The sequence below is a fragment of the Gracilinanus agilis genome, chromosome 3, assembly GCF_016433145.1.
Source record: "Gracilinanus agilis isolate LMUSP501 chromosome 3, AgileGrace, whole genome shotgun sequence".
Lineage (NCBI taxonomy): Eukaryota > Metazoa > Chordata > Mammalia > Didelphimorphia > Didelphidae > Gracilinanus > Gracilinanus agilis.
The window spans coordinates 62,801,840-62,820,822 of record NC_058132.1 but is presented as its reverse complement, the minus strand read 5'-3'; the positions used below and the strand labels follow the sequence as shown (position 1 = coordinate 62,820,822).

General features: G+C 43.3%; 1 protein-coding gene across 1 annotated transcript in view; it reads left to right on the top strand.

The window, feature by feature from the left end:
• Window positions 1–18,537, top strand: part of LOC123243159 (RH-like protein) — a 33,159-nt gene extending 14,622 nt beyond the window's left edge. Inside the window, exons 5-10 of the mRNA XM_044671346.1 lie at window positions 4,518–4,684; window positions 4,918–5,055; window positions 6,272–6,405; window positions 7,526–7,605; window positions 12,030–12,103; window positions 18,461–18,537. Of these exons, the coding sequence (XP_044527281.1) occupies window positions 4,518–4,684; window positions 4,918–5,055; window positions 6,272–6,405; window positions 7,526–7,605; window positions 12,030–12,103; window positions 18,461–18,487 (620 nt within the window). The 3' untranslated portion in view covers window positions 18,488–18,537. The remainder of the gene's footprint in view (window positions 1–4,517; window positions 4,685–4,917; window positions 5,056–6,271; window positions 6,406–7,525; window positions 7,606–12,029; window positions 12,104–18,460) is intronic.
• Window positions 18,538–18,983: the final 446 nt, after the last annotated feature.

The following is an 18,983-nucleotide window of genomic DNA, read 5'->3' as shown; positions in this document are numbered from 1 at the left end:
TTAGTGGCTGCCAACACCATCTGATGACCTGCCCAACCATCATGTTTTTGAAACTGTCTCCTTTTGCCTTGCACATTCTCAAGCAGGCAGGCAGGAAGGGAGGGAGGTTACCTCTGGATTAAATTTGAAGTAAAGCCAGACTGCCAGATGTACTGGTGCCTGATAACAAATGGTCCCCTCATTCTAGACTCGGCCTTATCTACATTAAGCACTCAATAGGGCGGAGAGCTTGAGAGGCCAATGTTTTTCTATGGGAAGGGAAGGCTGTATGATAGTGAAAAGCCATAGTCCAAGAAGAAAGTGGGGATTCTGGAGATGTTAATAACCATAATAATAGTTATAGAATCCAACAAACTATGTTGTAGTCAGATAAAACGGTTGCCTGCAGCTGCCCAGACACAACAATGATTCATAACAATTTCAGAATTGGGCTTTTAATTGATTCCACCAGACCAAAGACTTATAATCTACAAACTACAGAGAGTAGTAAATAGCCATTAATAACAGCTGGAATTTGCATAGTGCCTTAAGGTTCTCAAAGTGCTTTACATACATCATTTCACTGGGCTCTCAAAACAACCTTGTGAGATAGATAGTATTGTCCCTCTTTTGAAGATGGGGAAACTAATGGTCAACCATCTAGTCTGAGGTGGGATTTGAACTCAGGTGTTCCTGATTCCAATGCTGGTACTCTATATACTGTATCACCTAAGGGTAGGGAAGGGTGAGCTAGGTTGATCAGTTGATTGAGAATCAGTTCTAGAGATGGGAGGTCTTGGATTCAAATCTGACCTCAGATATGTCCTAGCTGTGTGACCCTGGGATAAGTCCCTTAACCTCCATTGCCTACTCCTTATTGCTCTTCTGCCTTGGAACCAGTATACTACCTTTATTCTAGGATGGAAGTTAAGGGTTTAAAAAATAGACCATCCCATGTGTCTACAAGGGGGTATATCTTCCAAGATCTACCACAGATGGCTGAAAAATGCAGCTAAAAGCAAATCCTGGCTGACTCTCCTATATATGTGCTCCCTCTCCTTGCACCTGCCGTTTCTCTCCACTTTACCCCCAAGAAAAACCCCTAAATGGGGTAGGCTGCTCTTGCAGGCAGACCTCTAACACTTTAAAGCCAAAGAAAGTGAAATTTCAGGAAAGGGAGCCCTACCGTATAGGAAAATATGGAAGGAGGTTGAGGTCTGTTATAATGGCATGGAGGATCACTGAGAAATAGATGGTATAGATGGAGGAGGGATTGTATGCCCAGGCCTAAGCTGGTTGTAGTTGGTGAGGGAGAAAGCACACTCTCCTCTCACAGGCTTTATGCAGTTGTTGTTGGTATAATCTATACTTCTCTTCCCGACAGTCTTGGTTGAATAAGCTTGTCAGCTACCTTTCCTAACAGTTTGCCCAGGCAGGGAACCCCTGAGAGGTTGTGTGGATAATTAACCTCTCTAGGTCCCAACCTGAGGTTGGATTAGTTGTTGATGAGGGCTATTGATTAGCTATTGGATAATGGTATAATCTGACTGCGTATTGATCTCCCCTTCCCAAGGGCTTTGGTATAATCACCACTCAGGAAAGGTACTTGATGGTAAATACTGTATTGACTCTATTAATGGGGTTAGGAAACAAGGGAATAGGATTGAGGATTTAGGAACCCTATTGCTAATTATTAGGCTAATAATCTAGGTTATTGATCAAGGTCTGGAGATTGCTAGGTTTGGTAGAAACTGGAGGTTCTTCACCCTCTCACTAACTCTGACCTGACTTGGCCACAGGCAAGCCAGAGATTAGGGAAGGCTATTTGAGGATGTTGATTGATAATATCAGTATACTCTCTCAGCTCTATTAGCAAGGATAGTGATTGCTCTCTAGCTCTCTCAGTAGGATAACAGGCTACAGGTTTCAGGCCTACCCTTCACCCTTTACCTCCCACCTTCCCAAGTCCCTGCTCCAATCTGAGCCCCCTTATCTTGTCACCTGGGGGTATTTATAGGGCTGGGGCCAACTGCTTTTTTCCCTCGGCTCACAACACCTGGGCTTACATGTAATATCAACATGATAGCAGGATAACAACTTGTCCCAGGGCTGGTTTTATCTGAACCCATCAAAACAGAGAGGAAGAGAATGAAAAAAACAAATTAGCCTCCATGTGGTTTTAGGGTTTAAATTGCGCATTCTCATATCTCATTCAATCATCATTAGAGCTCTCTGAAGTAGGCCAGGGAAGGAACTAGTGATCCCATTTTACAGATATAGAAATGGAGATTCCTAAAGGGGAAGATCCTTATCTGATATCACATGGCTACACCATGGGCAGAAAGCTGGTCTTTCCATTGTACTAATCAGGGCAAGTTACTGATGAAAATGATTTGAAGATCTTCCTCAGGACACCAGTCCTGACTCTCAGACAGTGAGAGTCATAATATCATAAAAAAGCACACCAGTTTTTAGTGTCTTTTTTACCTCAGCCACCTTATAGTTCTTGGAACAAGACTGTCCAAATTTAGAGGATTTTCACTGGCTGTCCCCAATGCCTGGAATGAATGTTCTTCTTATTTCACCTCCTGGCTGTCTTGAAATGTCAGCTTAAATCTCATCTTCTATGGGAAGTCTTTCCTAATCCCTTCAGTTCTACTATCTTCCCTCTGTTGGCTGTCCTTAATTGATCTTGTATATATCTTAATGGACATAGTTGTTTGTATGTTGTCCACCTCCTCTCCCCTTTGATGTGAACTCCTTGAGGATAGGGACTGTCTTTGACCTTACTCTGTATCCCCTGGCACACAGTGGGGCAGGGAGGAAGCAAATCTCTCCTTTTAAATTGTGTTTGAAAGCTAGGTAATCTCAGGGAGGGAGAGATTATTTCCAGAGCTTATTTCTAGGTGAGAAGGAACACCAATTGTGGCCATCTTCCAAGCTATTCTCTCCCACTTCATGGCAAGTCTACATTGGAGGAAGAATCAACAGATTTAAAGGACTATTAAAAAGCAAAAGGAAATACAGTGAAAAGAACCCATACTAGGAGCTAGAAGACATGAAGTTTAGTTTAGGACAGTGATAGTGAACCTTTTAGAGACTATATGCCATGCCCTTCCCCACTCCCTGTGCCAGGCACACCCCCTCCTTGCCTTAGCCCACACAGGGGAGGGAGTAAGTGCTCTCATTGGGCTGCTGGGCAGAGAGCTGGGTGATGTGAAAAAAATGTTGTCGGGCACAATGGAGAGGAGGAAGGGAGCAGCTCTGCCCAAGTCCCTTTGCCTTTCCAGTAATGAACTCTCAGGGAAGGGAGGGGAAGGGGGACATGCATGCCTACAGAGAGCACCCTACATGCCATCCATGCTATAGGTTTGCCCTCACTGGCTTAGGATATTGACTCTGTATCTTTCTGGATATTCTCGGCTAAGCCACTTCATCTCTCTGCTTTTTCTTATCTATAAAATAAGTAACTTAGATGAGAAGAACTTAAGGTCTCTCTCCCAGCTCTGACATTCTCTGTTCTAAGGTCTCTCCTAGCTCTGACATTCTCTGTTCTAAGATCCCTCCCAGCTCTGACATTCTCTGTTCTGAGGTCTCTCCCAGCTCTGACATTCTCTGTTCTAAGGTCTCTCCCAGCTCTGACATTCTCTGTTCTAAGATCCCTCCCAGCTCTGACATTCTCTGTTCTAAGGTCTCTCCCAGCTCTGACATGCTCTGTTCTAAGGTCTCTTCCAGCTCTAACATTCTGTGTTCTAAGATCTCTCCCATCTCTGGTTCTGTGTTCTAATGGCTCCCCAAGCTCTGACATTCTGTGTTCTAAGGTTTCTCCCAGCTCTGACATTCTGTGTTCTAAGGTCTCTCCCAGCTCTGACATTCTGTGTTCTAAGATCTCTCCCAGCTCTGACATTCTCTGTTCTAAGCTCCCTCTCAGTTCTGACATTCTCTGTTCTAAGCTCTCTCCCAGCTCTGACATTCTGGGTTCTAAGGGGCCTTCTAGATCTCATATTATTTGTTCTAAGGCCCCTCTGAGCAGTTCTGACATTTGTGTTCTCACATAGGGATCTCTAGATTTTTCTTGGATCACTTACCTGGTCAGTCGAAATGTTTTGAGCACATACTTCCAACATCTGTATAATTATCTATTCATTTATAAATTATGTAGTTGGAGAGCAGAATCTATTCTTCAAGAGGTGTCTGTTTCCTACATGAGGTGATTTGGGGACAGAGGGGACAGTTTTCCCAGTGGTGATCTGGGTGACTCCTGCTGTGCCTGTCCAAGTGGTGGTTAAGTTTTAACTTTCTTGAGGGGAAGAACTCTAAGGGAGGGTGTGGTAGAGGATGGGGTGGTGGGAAGGAGGTTAGGAACTTGCATAATATCTATTTTCTGAGACTCCTTAAGACTATCAGAGTTTTAAGGAGTCTTGGAAATGGCCTCTGGAGCCTCAAACATTCCATATTCAAATGTGCCTGGGAGAATGAATTAACCTGTTTATGATAACAAGAGACTCTCTCAGTCTATCACCAACTCTGTCTTCCAGGTACCCTTTTCTTATGGATCTTCTGGCCAACCTTCAATTCTGCCCTATTACACAATCCTGGTGAGAAGGAAACTGCTGTATACAACACTTATTATGCCCTTGCTGTCAGCGCAGTGACTGCCATGTCGTTTTCAGCTGCCACTCACTCTAATGGGAAAATCAGTATGGTAAGAGGAGGGCATGTAAAGCCTGCCTCAGGGGAACTCCACCTCAGGACTTTTTCTCTTTGTCAGAACATCACCAAATGTTGCTCCCATCTCTCCATTCCTTGTCTCAATCCCAGCTGGCTTGGGTAGCAAGAATGAATACAAGGGGTATTTGAGCCTTGCCCTCGCTTTGTGGCATGATGTTGGGTCTCCCTATGCCTCAGTTTCCCCATGTTTGAATCATCTTTCCACAGACCCATGTCCACAGAGCAACACTGGCCGGAGGGGTTGTTGTTGGGGTCAGCACCATCCTCATCAAATCGCCTTGGATTGCCATGGCGCTGGGGTTTTCTGCAGGCACGATTGCAGTAATAGGAGACAAGTATTTGCCGGTAATGGTGCTACAGGTTATGGCCTTGAGATTGGATGCTCATGGAAGAATTGTTTTGTTGATGTTTCCAGAATCTTAAAGTTAGTAGAGACCTCAGAGTCCAATCCCTTCTTTTGACATATGGGGTAAGTGAGGCACAGGGAGGTTAATTACCACGTTGAAGACCACGCAGGTAAATACATCGGTATAGATTTGGAAAGGCCATAAATGCCTATCTAAGAAACTTGCATTTTCATTTTTGGGGGTGCTTTAAGTTTTTTAGAAAATTAAATACATGTTTAAACCCTTACCTTCCACCTTAGAATCAATACTATGCCTTGGTTCTAAGGCAGAAGAATGGTAAGGGTAGGCAATGGGGGTCAAGTGACTTGCCCAGGGTCACACAGTTGGGAAGTGTCTGAGGCCAGATTTGAACCTAGGACCTCCCGTCTCTAGGTCTGGCTCTCAATCCACTGAGCCACCCAGCTGCCCCCAATTAAATACATTTTTATGGATACCTACATTTTTCAGTGTATTCCATTCCCCTCCTCTTCCAAGGGAACCATCTTTTATGACAGAGTTAAAAAGGTGGAAACAACAGTTCAGTGAAACCTACCAATATATGGAAAAAGTCTAACAGTGGAAGCATCCATGGTCCACTCTTGCAAATAGTATTGGGGAGCTGCCTTCCCATAGTTCCTCTTGGGACCAAGCTTGGCCATCATCATTTCTTAAAATATATTTTTATTTGTTTTGTTGAATATTTCCCAATTACGTGAAAAAAATAACACTCATTTTTTAAGAATTTGAGTTCCTAATTCTCTTCCTCCCTCTTGCCTCTCCTCCACATCTTGAGAAGGCAATTAGAATTTGAAATCATTGAAATAATCATGGTTTCATTCTTGTTCTCTCCATTTCCATTGCTATAGTCATCACCTGTATCATTTTCCAAAGTTCTGGTCACTTTGCTCTGCATCAGGAGTTTGTCTCTTTAATGAAGTAGGCACTAGGGAGCCCTGGAAGGTGTTGGGACAGAGGGGTGAGTGACACGATTACACCTGTGCAGTCAGAAAACCAATCTGGCTTTATGTCTAGGACAGACCAGAGGGAGAAAGGGCTTACTGTAGGCAGGGATTCTTGCTGGGAGGCCAGGCAGGTCTGTGAGTCTAAGGATATGTGACCTGGCAGGGCAGGGCTCTCCACCTTTCCCAAAGATCTGATCTTTCCTTTCTTCCCAGGGATGCTTTAACCAGGTCATCAGGCTTCATGACACCTGTGGAGTTCATTCCACCTTCGGATTGCCCGCACTGCTGGGAGGGCTGATCTACATTCTCTTGGTGGCTAGGCCCACTGGCTGGACCAACCTGTCCTTGTAGGTCCTTTGGTTCTCCCTCACCCATGCGCCCCTTAGACCCAGAGGATGACAACCATCCTGTAGATCTGGAAATCCTTTGTAGTTGTAGGATCAGAGAATCTTAGATTCTAGAGTTGGAAGGGAATTGATCCATCGGGAGCAGCCAGGGGAGGGGAGAAGACCAGGAAATCCCTCCTCAGACACTTACTAGCTGTGGGACTTGGGGCAAGTCACTTCCCCTCTCCTCAGTAAAATGAGGGGCTTACACACCCAGACACACAAAGACACACACACAGACACACAGAGACACCCAGACATACAAAGACATACACACAGACACACAGAGACACCCAGACACACAAAGACACAAACAGAGACACACAGAGACACACAGATACACTAAGACATACACACAGACACACAGAGACACCCAGACACACAAAGACACACACAGACACACAGACACATACAGAGAAACACACACACAAACAGATACACACACACAGAAACCCAGAGACACATAGACACACAAAGACACACATATACACACACAGAGAAATACAGAGACACACAAAGACACACATATACACACACATACTCACAAAGACACACACAGAGACACACACAGAGAAATACAGAGACACCCAGACACACAGAGACATACAGACACATACAAACACAGACACAGAGAGATACACACACAGAAACCCAGAGACACAGACACACAAAGACACACATATACACATACATACACAGACACACACAGACACACACAGAGACATACATACACATAGAGAGAGAAACACAAAGACACACAAAGGCACATAGACACACAGGCACAGATACACAAAGACCCACAGACAGAGACACACAGACACACACAGAAAGTCTGTCTGGTAGCTGCCCTGACAGGAATTTCCCCTCCCTCCCCTTCTCCCCAAGCTCTGGTCACTGTTGGCTTCTGGGATGGAAAATGTCCAGCCGCCAGCTCCCTTCTTAGCCCACACCTGGCCCCTAATCCTCCTGGGTCCTCCATACATCAGCAGCAGCAATGCCCCAGACTGGGTTTCTCTCGTCACTGAGGACACGTGAGGCTGCCTGAAACCCGAGTATGAACGCATCTGTTTTGTCCCTTCAGGATTGGCAACAAGATTCTGATTTCAGCCGGCTCTCTGAGCCTGCCCATGGCCATGGGGCTGGTAGGGGGTGTCCTGACAGGTCAGTACGACCCTCACTGGCTTTTTCCTTCTGTTTCCCAAAAGATCCATTTGGTTTTGCCTTGTACGTTATTCAAGTGAGTTATGTCATAGACAGGTATCATCACGAAAATTTCCACCTAGGTTTTCTGAAGTTATAGGATCCACATTTCTCATGATCCTACTTTAAAGGGAGGAAAATTGAACCCAGAAAAGAAAGGAAACAAGAAATTGGTTAAGCACCTCCTATGTGCCAGGCGCCAGATTAAGTGCTTTACAAATATTATTTCCTTTGACCTTTATAACAACAATCCTGAAAGGCAGGGACTTATTTATCATCACCATTTTGTAGCTGAGAAAACCAAGGGAAATTGAGATTTCATGACTTGTCATATAGCTAGTAAGGGTCTGAGGCTGGATTTGAATTCAGTTCTTCTGCACTCTTAGGCCTGTTGCTCTCTCCACTGGGCACCAAACTGCCTCCAGCAATTAGAAGTTAAGTGATGGGATTTGGAGTGAGAGGATCCAAGTTCTAGTTTTAGTTCTTGCTACCATAGGGCCTGGCACATTGTGGACACTTCATAATTACTTATTGTCTTGACTCGTTGACCGGGTGACCTTAGGCAAGTCACTAGACATTCTGAAACTTCATTTTCCACATCTCTAGCAGGAGGGGATTAGATTCAAGTGGTCCATTCCTGTCAGCAAACATGTAAGTGCCCACTTGTCCAGAGAAGTTCCTCAGACCAATATATTCGCTGGCACAGAAGAAGCTTTGGGATGGGGGAATCCGTGGGATTCGAAGCTCACAACAAACTCGTCTCCTCTCCAGGAGCTTCCATTTCAAGCAAGGATGTTAAGAGAGCTGGTGCTCATGCCTGGGGAGGATCTGAAAAGGCGGGACAGAGGAAGAGATCTCGGCCAGATCTCCATCCTAGAACCTGGCTGCTCGCCCAAGGTCACCAAGGCAGAAAACTTGAGAGCAGGGATGGAGAACTCATGGGCTTCTCCATATTCATTAAGATCAATATTCATTGTCCCTTTGGCACCAGGGAAAGGCGAAAACTCTATTTGATAGCCTTTGTTTGACTCGTTCAGTCCTGAGAGTGACCCCATTTGAGGTTTTCTCAGCAGACACTGGGGTGATTTGCCATTTCCTTCTCCAGCTCATTTGACAGTTGAGGAAACTGAGGTAGACAGGGTGAAGTCACTTGCCCAAGGCCATCTGGCAAAGATAAGGAAGTAGTTGACCATTTCCTTCTCCAGTTCATTTGACAGATGAGGAAACTGAGGCAGACAGGGTGAAGTCACTTGCTCAGGGTCACACAGTTCGTGTCTTAGAGATTAGATTGGAACTCAGGAAGATATGTCTTTTTGACTTCAGGCTGGGTACTCCATTCACTAAACTACTTATCTGCCCAGGTACTTGAGACATACATTTTAGAAAGATTTCCTGCCCTAAATAGTTGAGACCATTTTTGGGGAGGGGGACAGAGAGGGAGATAGTTAGCACTTGAAAGGCTGAACTTTAGTTACCTGGATTGTGAGTCCTTTGAGGACAGGGACTGTGGCTTGTCTGACTTTTATTTCCCCCAGTGCATGGCACAATGCCCTGTAAGATGCAGGCACTTAATAAATGTTTCGGTTTGCCACATTTCTTTCTCTCTCTTTTTTTAACCCTTACCCCCCACCTTAGAATCAATACTGTGTATTGGCTCCAAGGTAGAAGAGCAGTAAGGGCTAGGCAATGAGGGTTGTGACTTGCCCAGGGTCACCCAGCTAGGAAGTGTCTGAAGTGTCAACTTAGAAAAGCACAGAGCCACTAAAGTAGTCAGCAAAACCAAGTCTTTAATCAGGAAAGAGAACCCAGGACTTCCCATCTTTAAGCCTGACTCTCAACTCACTGAGCCACCTAGCCACCCCCTGCCAAATTCATTTCTGATGGAAGAGCAATTCTGATATGCCGTGCCATTTGTGGGATACTTGCTAATGTGTTCAAAGGTATATGCCCCCTCATTGGGCAGCTAGATGGTGCAGTGGGGAGTCAGGAAGACCTGAATTCAAATTTGACCTCAGACATTTACTAGCTGTGCCACCCTGGGAAAGTCACTTCACCTTTTTGGCCTCAGTTTCCTCATCTGTAAAATTAGATGGAGAAGGAAATGGCATTTTTGCACACTAATCCAATAAAAGCTATCACTTCAGATGGGGTCATTGAGAGTCAGTACAAGATGGAAACAACTGAACAACAAATATGCCTCTCATCCTGGCCTAGAGTAGACTGGTAGGCCAAGGACACGCCTGCCATGATGAATCTAATTAATTCGCACAATGGAACTAATTCATGTGACAATGGTTATTGAATTTCTGAGAAAATCAACAGGTTTTGGAAACCTGTGGAATGAAATAGGGCCAACCAACCTGAGGCCATGGCAGGGGCAGGGCAGGAAGCAAGTTCTTTAGAAATCTCTCTCCTCATATAAGGTTTAAATGGAATCTCTGTAATTCAGGCTCCTGAAAACAAGTAGGCCAAAGGCTGCACTGGGTGATGGGATTCAGTAAAGTCTGGCAACTAGATGATGCAGTGGAGAGAGGGTTGGCCAGGAGTCAGGAAGACCCAAGTTCAAAGCTGGCCTCAGATTATATCTATATCTATATCTATATCTATATCTATATCTATATCTACATCTATATCTCTATATCTATAATCTATACCTATACCTATACCTATATCTATACTTATACCTATACTATACCTATATCTATATGCATATATTATATATGCATATATTTATACATACACATATATATATACATATATATATGTATACTTATACTCAGCTACTTATTAGCTGTGTGATCCTGAGCAAATCACTTCACTCCTCTTTACCTTGGTTTCCTTATGTGTAAAATAGGGATAATATTAGCACCTACCTTGCAGGATCACTGTGAAGATCAAATGAAAAAATATTTGTAAAAGTGTTTGATATATATTAGGTGCATAATAAATGCTTGACTGTTTCCTTGCTCCATTAAAGAATTTTTACAATGAACCCCTTAGGCCAGTCCTGGTGAACCTTTTAGAGACTGTGTGCTATGCCATGCCCCTTCTCCCAGTGCCTTACCCCAGACAGGGAGGGAGGAAGCACTCCCATTGGTTGCTGGGCAGAGGGGCAGGGGAAGTGAGGAATGTCCTCAGGCACATGGAGAAGGGGAAGGGAGCAGCTCTGCCCCAAGTCCCTCTGGCTTTCTAGTAATGAATTCTGGCAGGCAACAGCACTTGTGCCCACAGAGAGGGCTCTGCAAACCGTCTGTGGCACAAGTGCCATAGGTTCGCCACCATTGCTTTAAACCATCATCATGAATCCATTGGGAGTTTGTCAACCGCTAAATGGGAACCACTAAACTAGATGGCTCTAAAGTCCCTTCCAGCTCAAGATCAAGTCAAATATTTATTAAGCACCTATTGTGTACGAGGTACTGTGCTGGTCATTGGGCATATAAAGACAAAACATAGGTCCTGTTCTCAAGGAGCTTCAAGTCTAATGCAAACAATACATAGAAACAAGAGATCAGGCATGCCAAATTAGAGATAATCATCAGAGAGAAGGCACTGGAATGAAGAGGGATTGGGAAAGGCTTCTTAGAGAAGATGGGATTTTAGCTGAGATTGGAAGGAAATCCAGAAAGCTGAGAAGGTCCAAAGCCTAAGTTTTAGGATCTTTCCAGGGACCCTTCTAGCTCTTAATCCTAGGCTCCTATGAACTGGTGATCAATGGAAAGATGGATGGCAAATGCAAGTAGGACCTGACATTTTCCCTATGGTGTCTTACATCAGAGAAGTGATGTAAATGATATCAGAAATGAGTATGACTGGGAAAGAAGGCGGCCCATCAGAAAGACAACAAGGAAGGGGCCTGGTGCTTCAGTGGTGCCACTGAAGATCAGAGAAAAGCCTCTGGAGGGGCAGGGAAGGGTGGTCTCTACAAAGCATTTACTGACAATTATGCAAGAGCAGGATGAAAGGCAAGGGGAAGGTTTGGGGATCTCCACACCCATAAGCTCCAGGTTTCAGCAAGGCAGCTATGGAGAGAATGGCTTCATTTAAATTTGTCTTCTTTTAAATGGGTCAATTTGTAAATGGTCCACCCTCTAAAAAGAACTTTTTGTATCTTGTCCTTGGAAGGGTGTCAGATACATGGCTTCCAAAGTGCTTTTGGTGTAATTTGAACCCTTTTAGACAACAGCTTTTGCCAGTTTCTTTTAGAAAGAATTAACCTCAACCAAGTAAAACCAGGACTTTTTCCTGGATCAGCTGGCAGTAAGAGATGGAGCTCCCCACCAAGACGCCACCTAGGGGAATTTAATATTTTGACTGCTCTAGAGAGGATGGATATTAAACCACATAGAAGTAATGTTTAACTTTTCATGACATATTTTTAACAGGTTTAATTTTAAGTTTCAACATATGGAAGGCACCACATGAAGCAAAATACTTTGATGACCAGGCTTTTTGGGAGGTAAGGCCTTCAATGAACCTATTATAAAAGTTGTAAACAGAGGAGGCTCTGGGCTTTCCATTTTTGGTACGCAGGTCACTTTCATTGGCCATTTGTGAAGTCTCAGGGTTGTTCTTCTATGTTCTAAGGGCTCATCCAAATTTGAACTTTCTATTTCCTAAGTGCCCTCCCAGTTCTGACTTTCCAAGTTCTAAAGAAGCCCCCATCTGTGACATTCTGTGTTCTATAGCCTCTCCCAGCTCTGACATTCTGGGTTCTAAGGTTCCTTCTGTTATAGAAATAGATGGTGATAGGATCTGGGACAGGGTAAAGGTGAATGTAAATCCTAAGTGAAACACTTAAGATATAATTAGTGAATCCCAAAGGACCACCCACTACAGTAATTATTGTTTAAATGTGATGAATCTGCTGAACCCAAACTCCAGGTAAACAGTATCCCAGAGCTACCAGCCAGGCAATGAATCTGTAGTTAGAATTGTACAGATATCTTTGTCTAATTGACACTGTACTAATGGATAATGCTTAGATTGACTGTGAATTAAACCCTGATTAAATAAGGTGTAATACTCCTCTTCCCTTCAATTATCACAAGGATGTGATTTACTAAAGCCTAGGATTCTTGTTGTAAATTTAAAAGATTTATTACTAACAGGATTAGGGAAGGGAAAGCAGGGTGATAGCTGGGAAGAAGGGAACAGGAAGTCCTTAACTAATTAAGGCTAATGATGTTTGACGATCTCTGGAAAATGTTAATCAGGTTTGATAGATGCCCGTCTGGTTGAGCCACACAGGCCCAACCTTGAATTAAGATTACTCTGCTAATTAAGGTGTTGCAGTTTCTTCTTGATAGAAAATTCAGGATCAGAGATTGATGAAGTAGTTTGAAATAGGTTGCTGGTAGATGGTTGAACAAGCTCACCTAAGGCCTACCAAAACCACCCTTTCCAACCCAATCTCAAGTCTGAGATCCCTCTCAGTTCAAAATCCTGGCTTTTATTCCAGAGTCTTAACTGCCCTTGGCACCTGCCAAGCTCCTACTAGGCTCGGTTCATTCTACATTCTAAGCAGGTAACTGTCCATCATTTTGACTTCAGCATGGCTGTACAATTTATCATTACACTTCTCAGCTCTGACATTCTGGGTTCTAAGGGCACTGCTAGTTCTGACATTCTATGTTCTAAGGCCTATTCCATTTTTGGCATTCTATGGACTAAAAGCCCTTTTAGCTTTAACATTCTATATTCCAAGGTCCCTTCAAACTAACATTCTATCTCCTAAAGTTTTTTCTTTTTTTAAACCCTTGTACTTCGGTGTATTTTCTCATAGGTGGAAGAGTGGTAAGGGTGGGCAATGGGGGTCAAGTGACTTGCCCAGGGTCACACAGCTGGAAGTGGCTGAGGCCGGGTTTGAACCTAGCACCTCCTGTCTCTAGGCCTGACTCTCACTCCACTGAGCTACTCAGCTGCCCCCTCCTAAAGTTTTTTCTAGCTTTAACTTCACTTTTTCTTTTTTGCATTTTATATTCTCAAGTCCTTTCCAATTCTAAAATTCTTTCTAACATTCTTTGTTCCAAGGTTCCCCACTAGCTTTAACTCCCAATTCTATAGCCCTATATATAGTTACAAACTATATGAACAATCCATCCTCCATTCAGCCACTAAAGTGATTTTCCTAAAGCTCAGTATGAACATGTGCCCCCCACCCTTCCCTCCTACTCAATAAACTCCAGTGGCTCCCTATTGCCTCCAAGATTAAAGACAAACCGCTGTTTGTTGTATTGGAAGCCCATCCTGACCTCTCCTGTCCTACCCTTTCAGTCTTCTTATACCTTATATCCTACCACATTCTTCTTGGTCCAGTGACACTGGCCTCCCTGCAGCTGCAGGGCCTTCTGTCTGTCCTCTAGAGCCGGACTACTCTCCCGCCTCTGCCCTGCTCTGATGACTTAAATCCCAGCTACAATCTCACTTTCTGCAAGCTTTCCCCCAACCCTTCTTACTTCTAGTGCCTTCCCTCTGCTGATTATTTCCTATTTAATCCTGCAGAGAACTGCTTGTTGCTCGGATTTATTCATTTGTTGTCTCCATCAAACTCCTCGAGGGCAGAGATTGTCTTTTGCCTCTTTTTTTGTCTTCCCCAGCACTTACAGTGCCTGGCACACAGCAGGCACTTAGTCAGTGCCTATTGATTGGTTGATTCTAAGGGAGGGAATTCAGGGATGATTAGGATAGAATGCTGGACTTAATGTCTTGAAGACCCAGGTTCCAATCCCTCCTCAGATAATTACTGGTGGTGTGTCCCTGGGCAAGTCACTTGATCTTCCCCGAGTCTTAAGTTTCCTTGTCTGTAAAATGGGAATTGTGATAGATTCCCACAGGGCTATTGTGAGGATCAAATAAGACAGTATTTATAAATTGTTTTGAAAATCTTAAAGTGAGCTCTTATTTTTTTTTACTGAGAAGGAAACTGAGGCTCAGAGAAGGAAAGACACTCCAGAGTACTTTTCCTAACTCATTAAAACACGCTGAGTGAAAAAGGGATTAGAGGCCTTTATTGTGTTCAGTAAGATTTCTGGGCAAGCAAAAAAAGGGGCCTGGATTGAGCACTGGCCTTGAAGGCTCTTTCCACTTTGAAATTCTATGATTTTTTTAACTCTAATCTTTTAGCCCTCTTCCAAGGGAGGGTTTCGTTTAGCCAGATGAAGGGATTGGAGGCAGCAGAGCACTGTGGGAAATTCTGGTCTTGGAGTTAGGAGGTCTAGGTTTGAATCTTGCCTCTTTGGTAAATAATGATAACAATAGCTAGTTTTATATAGTGCTTTCAATTTCAAAGTATCACCTTACTTATTATTATCAAATTTACCATTTGTTATTACCAAATTATTATCAAATTTCAAATATTACCTTATTTGATAATAAGAGCACCTCCTTCCTTTATTTTACAGATGAGGAAACCGAGGCAGGTGGAGGCGACATGATCTGCAGAGGCAGGATTTGAATTCAGGCCTTCCTGACCCCAGGCCTATCTATCCCCTGTCTGCCCTCCCTGCCTTCTCAGTTTCCTCATCTGTAAAATTCATATACCCATACTATCTACCCTGGAATTGCAGTGAGACAAGGGAGCTCATTGGATAGAATGTTAGGCCTGGAGTCAGGAAGACTTGGATTCAAATCTGACCTCAGATACTTTCTAGTTGTGTGACCCTGGGCAAGTTGATTAGCCCCAATCACTTAGCTCTTGCCCTTCTGTCTTAGAGCTGTTCCTAAAATATAAGAGTTTGAAAAAAAAATTGTATTGAGACAAGTTTTATAAACTTTAAAGCACTACACAAATAACAACAATAACTAGCATTTTGTACAGTACTTTACAACTATTTTATCCTCACAATAATCCCTGGGTGCTATCATTATGCCCATTTTACTGATGTGGAAACCGAGGCACAAGTTTTTAGTGACTTGCCCAGGGTCACACAGCTAGTAAATGTCTGAATTTGAGCTTAGGTCTTCCCAACTTTGTGAGCTATTGTTACTACAAATATGGCCTCATTTGATCCTTACAGCAGCCCCAGGAAATAGAGGCTATTATTATTCCCATTTAGCAGTTGAGGAAACTGTGACAAACAGAGGTTATGTGACTTGTCCAGGATCACAGTAGATGTTAAGTGTGTAAGGCCAGATTTGAATTCTGTAGAGCACTTGGCACGGTGCCTGGTACATTTTTGTTGTTCAGTTGTTTCAATTGAATCCAATTCTTCATGACTCCATTTGGGGGTTTTCTTGGCAAAGATACTGGAGTGGTTTGCCCGTTCCTTCTCCTGTTCATTTGACAGATGAGGAAACTGAGGCAAACATGGTTAAATGACCTGACTACGGTCCAACAACTAGCATCTGAGGGCAGGTTTGAACTTGGGAAGATGAGTTTTCCTGATTCCAAGCCTAATGCTCTATCCATTGCGCCACCTAGAACATAGGAGATGCTTAATAAATGTTGGTTCCCTTCTCCTCCCTCCCTCCTATTGCAATAGGTTTCTCTTAGCCTCAAGTCTCTTCCCCATCTAATCCATCTCTCACTCAGTCATCAGTGATGTTCCTGAAACCCAGGTCTGACCAGAGCATGTCAATAAACTTCAGTGGCTCCCATCTATCTCCTGGGATCAAAACTTAAATCCTCTCTTTGGTATTCAGAGCCCTTCCTACCTCTCTAGTCTTCCTATCATTTGACTCCTTTGTCCACCCCTCTCTCCTGTCCTGTGACACCGGCCTCCTTTGCTGATCCTTAAGACCCTCCATCTCTGACGGTCCCCAGATCTGGATTTTTCTCTCATTTCCACCTTTTTGCTTCCTTCCCGTCTCCGTTGAAATCCTGCCTTCTGCAAATGCCTTTCCTGGTCCCTGAGACTCCCAAATAGTTTTTGCATGGATTCTCCCCCATGAGTTCCTTGTGGGCAGAGACTCTTTGGCATCTTTTTGTTTTCTCAGTGCCTGGTGCAAAGTAGGTGCTTAATAGATGTGGACTTGACTAGACAGAAGCAGGGGGCAGAGATGGATGGTTAGAACTGCAAGGGCCCCACAAATAATCTATTCCAACCCTTTTTTTTTTTTTAATAGATGAGAAAAGGAAGGCCCAGAGGGTTTACCTCCCTAAAGCTATGCTACGTGGCTGGGATTTACAACCTGGTCCCGGCCTCCAGAGTTCTTTTCCCATTCCATCATGGTTTTGGGGGAGTTTTTTGCCCCCTCCAACTTTCCACGGTGGGACAGAAGGGGATCAGACTGTCCCAGAATATCACATCTTAAAATTCTATGGAAGAATCACAGCATTCTGCGGCTTCTGAATATGCATGTGCAGTTTATTTGGAAACATTGTTCTTGCTAAGGAATATAAATAACTGCTCCTACTCTGGCATGAAAACAGAACGTGGCTGAGCTCTTGTTGCTCTTCCATGTACTGCCAGCTCTCACTACGTGGCTTCCATGGAAAGCCTGAATGTTAGAACAACCGAATAAGGCTACCCAGAACATGGAGAATGGTACCTCCTTGAGGCTCCAAGTACTGTTTTTTCTCTCTGTTGGAAGCCCCTCTGCTTCAGGGCAAAGTGCATTGTTCTTGAGGGAAGGGGTGTTCAGGAGAGGAGGTTCTCCCATGAATGGGCTGTGTAATTAGAATTTGCTCTCCAAAACTCTAACTCCCAGCTTCCCATGTTCCCTCCCATGTTACGAGCTAACATAGGGAGGATATAAGTTTTGCGTAGCTCTGCCCCTCTCTCTCTTTCCCCCCATCACAGCTGAGAAAGTGGGCTTTATGCCAGGCAGAAGAATCTACACCTGTGGGTTTACTTTTTGTTAGATAATTAGGTTTGAACTTCTATTTCTTTTAGTTTATTTTCTTTCTACTTCAAGTGATTATTTATAAACTTTATAAAATATAATACTTGGAGTTACTGGATATTAATTTAAATCTTATATTTGTTGGTAACCACAAAAGGACTTTTGGCCAACTCAATTCCCCTGTAGGCCTTACTTTCTTCCTCTGTAAAATTAAGAGTGGAAATAAATACAGAAAATGCGGTCAGTCTAGATCAGAGATACTTAACCTGAGGTTCATGATTTTTTTTAATCCTGATCTTCTGTCTTAGTATCAATTTTAATATAAAAGAACTATAAGGGCTAAGCAATGAGGGTTAAGTGACTTGCCCAAGGTCACACAGCTAGGAAGTGTCTGAGGACAGATTTGAATCCACATCTTTCCAACTCCTAGGCCTGGCTCTCTATCCACTGAGCCACCTAGCTGCAACTGCCCTTCCCCTCTCCCCCACCCCAGAATGTTTTTTTTTTAATTTCAATAACTATATTTTCATATAATTGGTTTTCCTTGTAATCCTCTGTATTTTTTTACTTGTTTAAAGCATGATTCTGACAAAGGAGTTCATGAGATTTACTAGATACTGCCTATGGGGGCCAGGACCCAAAAAAAGGTTAAGAATCTCTAAGTTAGAGAGGGTCTAAGGTTCCAGGTAGCTCTGATTCTGTCTTCTAACATCCCTTCCAGGCCTGATATTCCATTCTAAAGGCCCTGCTGGCTTTGACAGCCCACGTTACTATGTACCCTGATACTGCCTTTCTGCAGCCTGACCCCTCTTCATTTCAGACTGGTTGGAGGCTGACTGGGGCAGTTTGAGGGGCACGGTGGAGAAAGCCAGTCATTATCTAATAATACCAATCTGAGACAGCAGGCATTTGGCTAGAAAAGGTCACTTCACTTAAGACACTATAAATCCAAACAGATCCAACTGCCAGCATCACACACCTACATCTATAAGAAGGAAAATATCCATTAATGTTTTTCTTTCCTTTACAGTTTCCCCACTTGGCTGTTGGATTTTAAGCTGAAGGACTCAAAAAATGGAAGGCCAGTTTGGAGCTAAAGCAAACCACCATTATTCCATCTTTCTTCCATGAGTCTTGACCTTTTCATGATCTTACCATGTGATCCTAGGCCAGTCATTCTAGTTCTCAAATATCCTTTTCTGTAAAATGAAGGAGGTTAGACTGGATGATCCTGGAGGTCCTTTTTGCTTCTGCAGCTCTCTTCTTGTCTAGAAGTATTCTAAAAAATGGATGAAAAAACATGGTTGGATACATTTTTGATGTTAATAAAACTAAAAACTCTAGTATGCTGAACCAACAATAATTTATGAAAAATATGGTTAGCTTTATTCAAGATGATAGAATATATTCTTCCACGGAATGTGAAATGCTACAATATAACTTTGTTTGTAGTGTGTTATTAATGTGATTATTTACTAGTGAGATGTGCCTTTGGGCCTTTACCTTACATGCTCAAAAAAGGACTCCACAGACTAGATTATCCATTTCTTGAG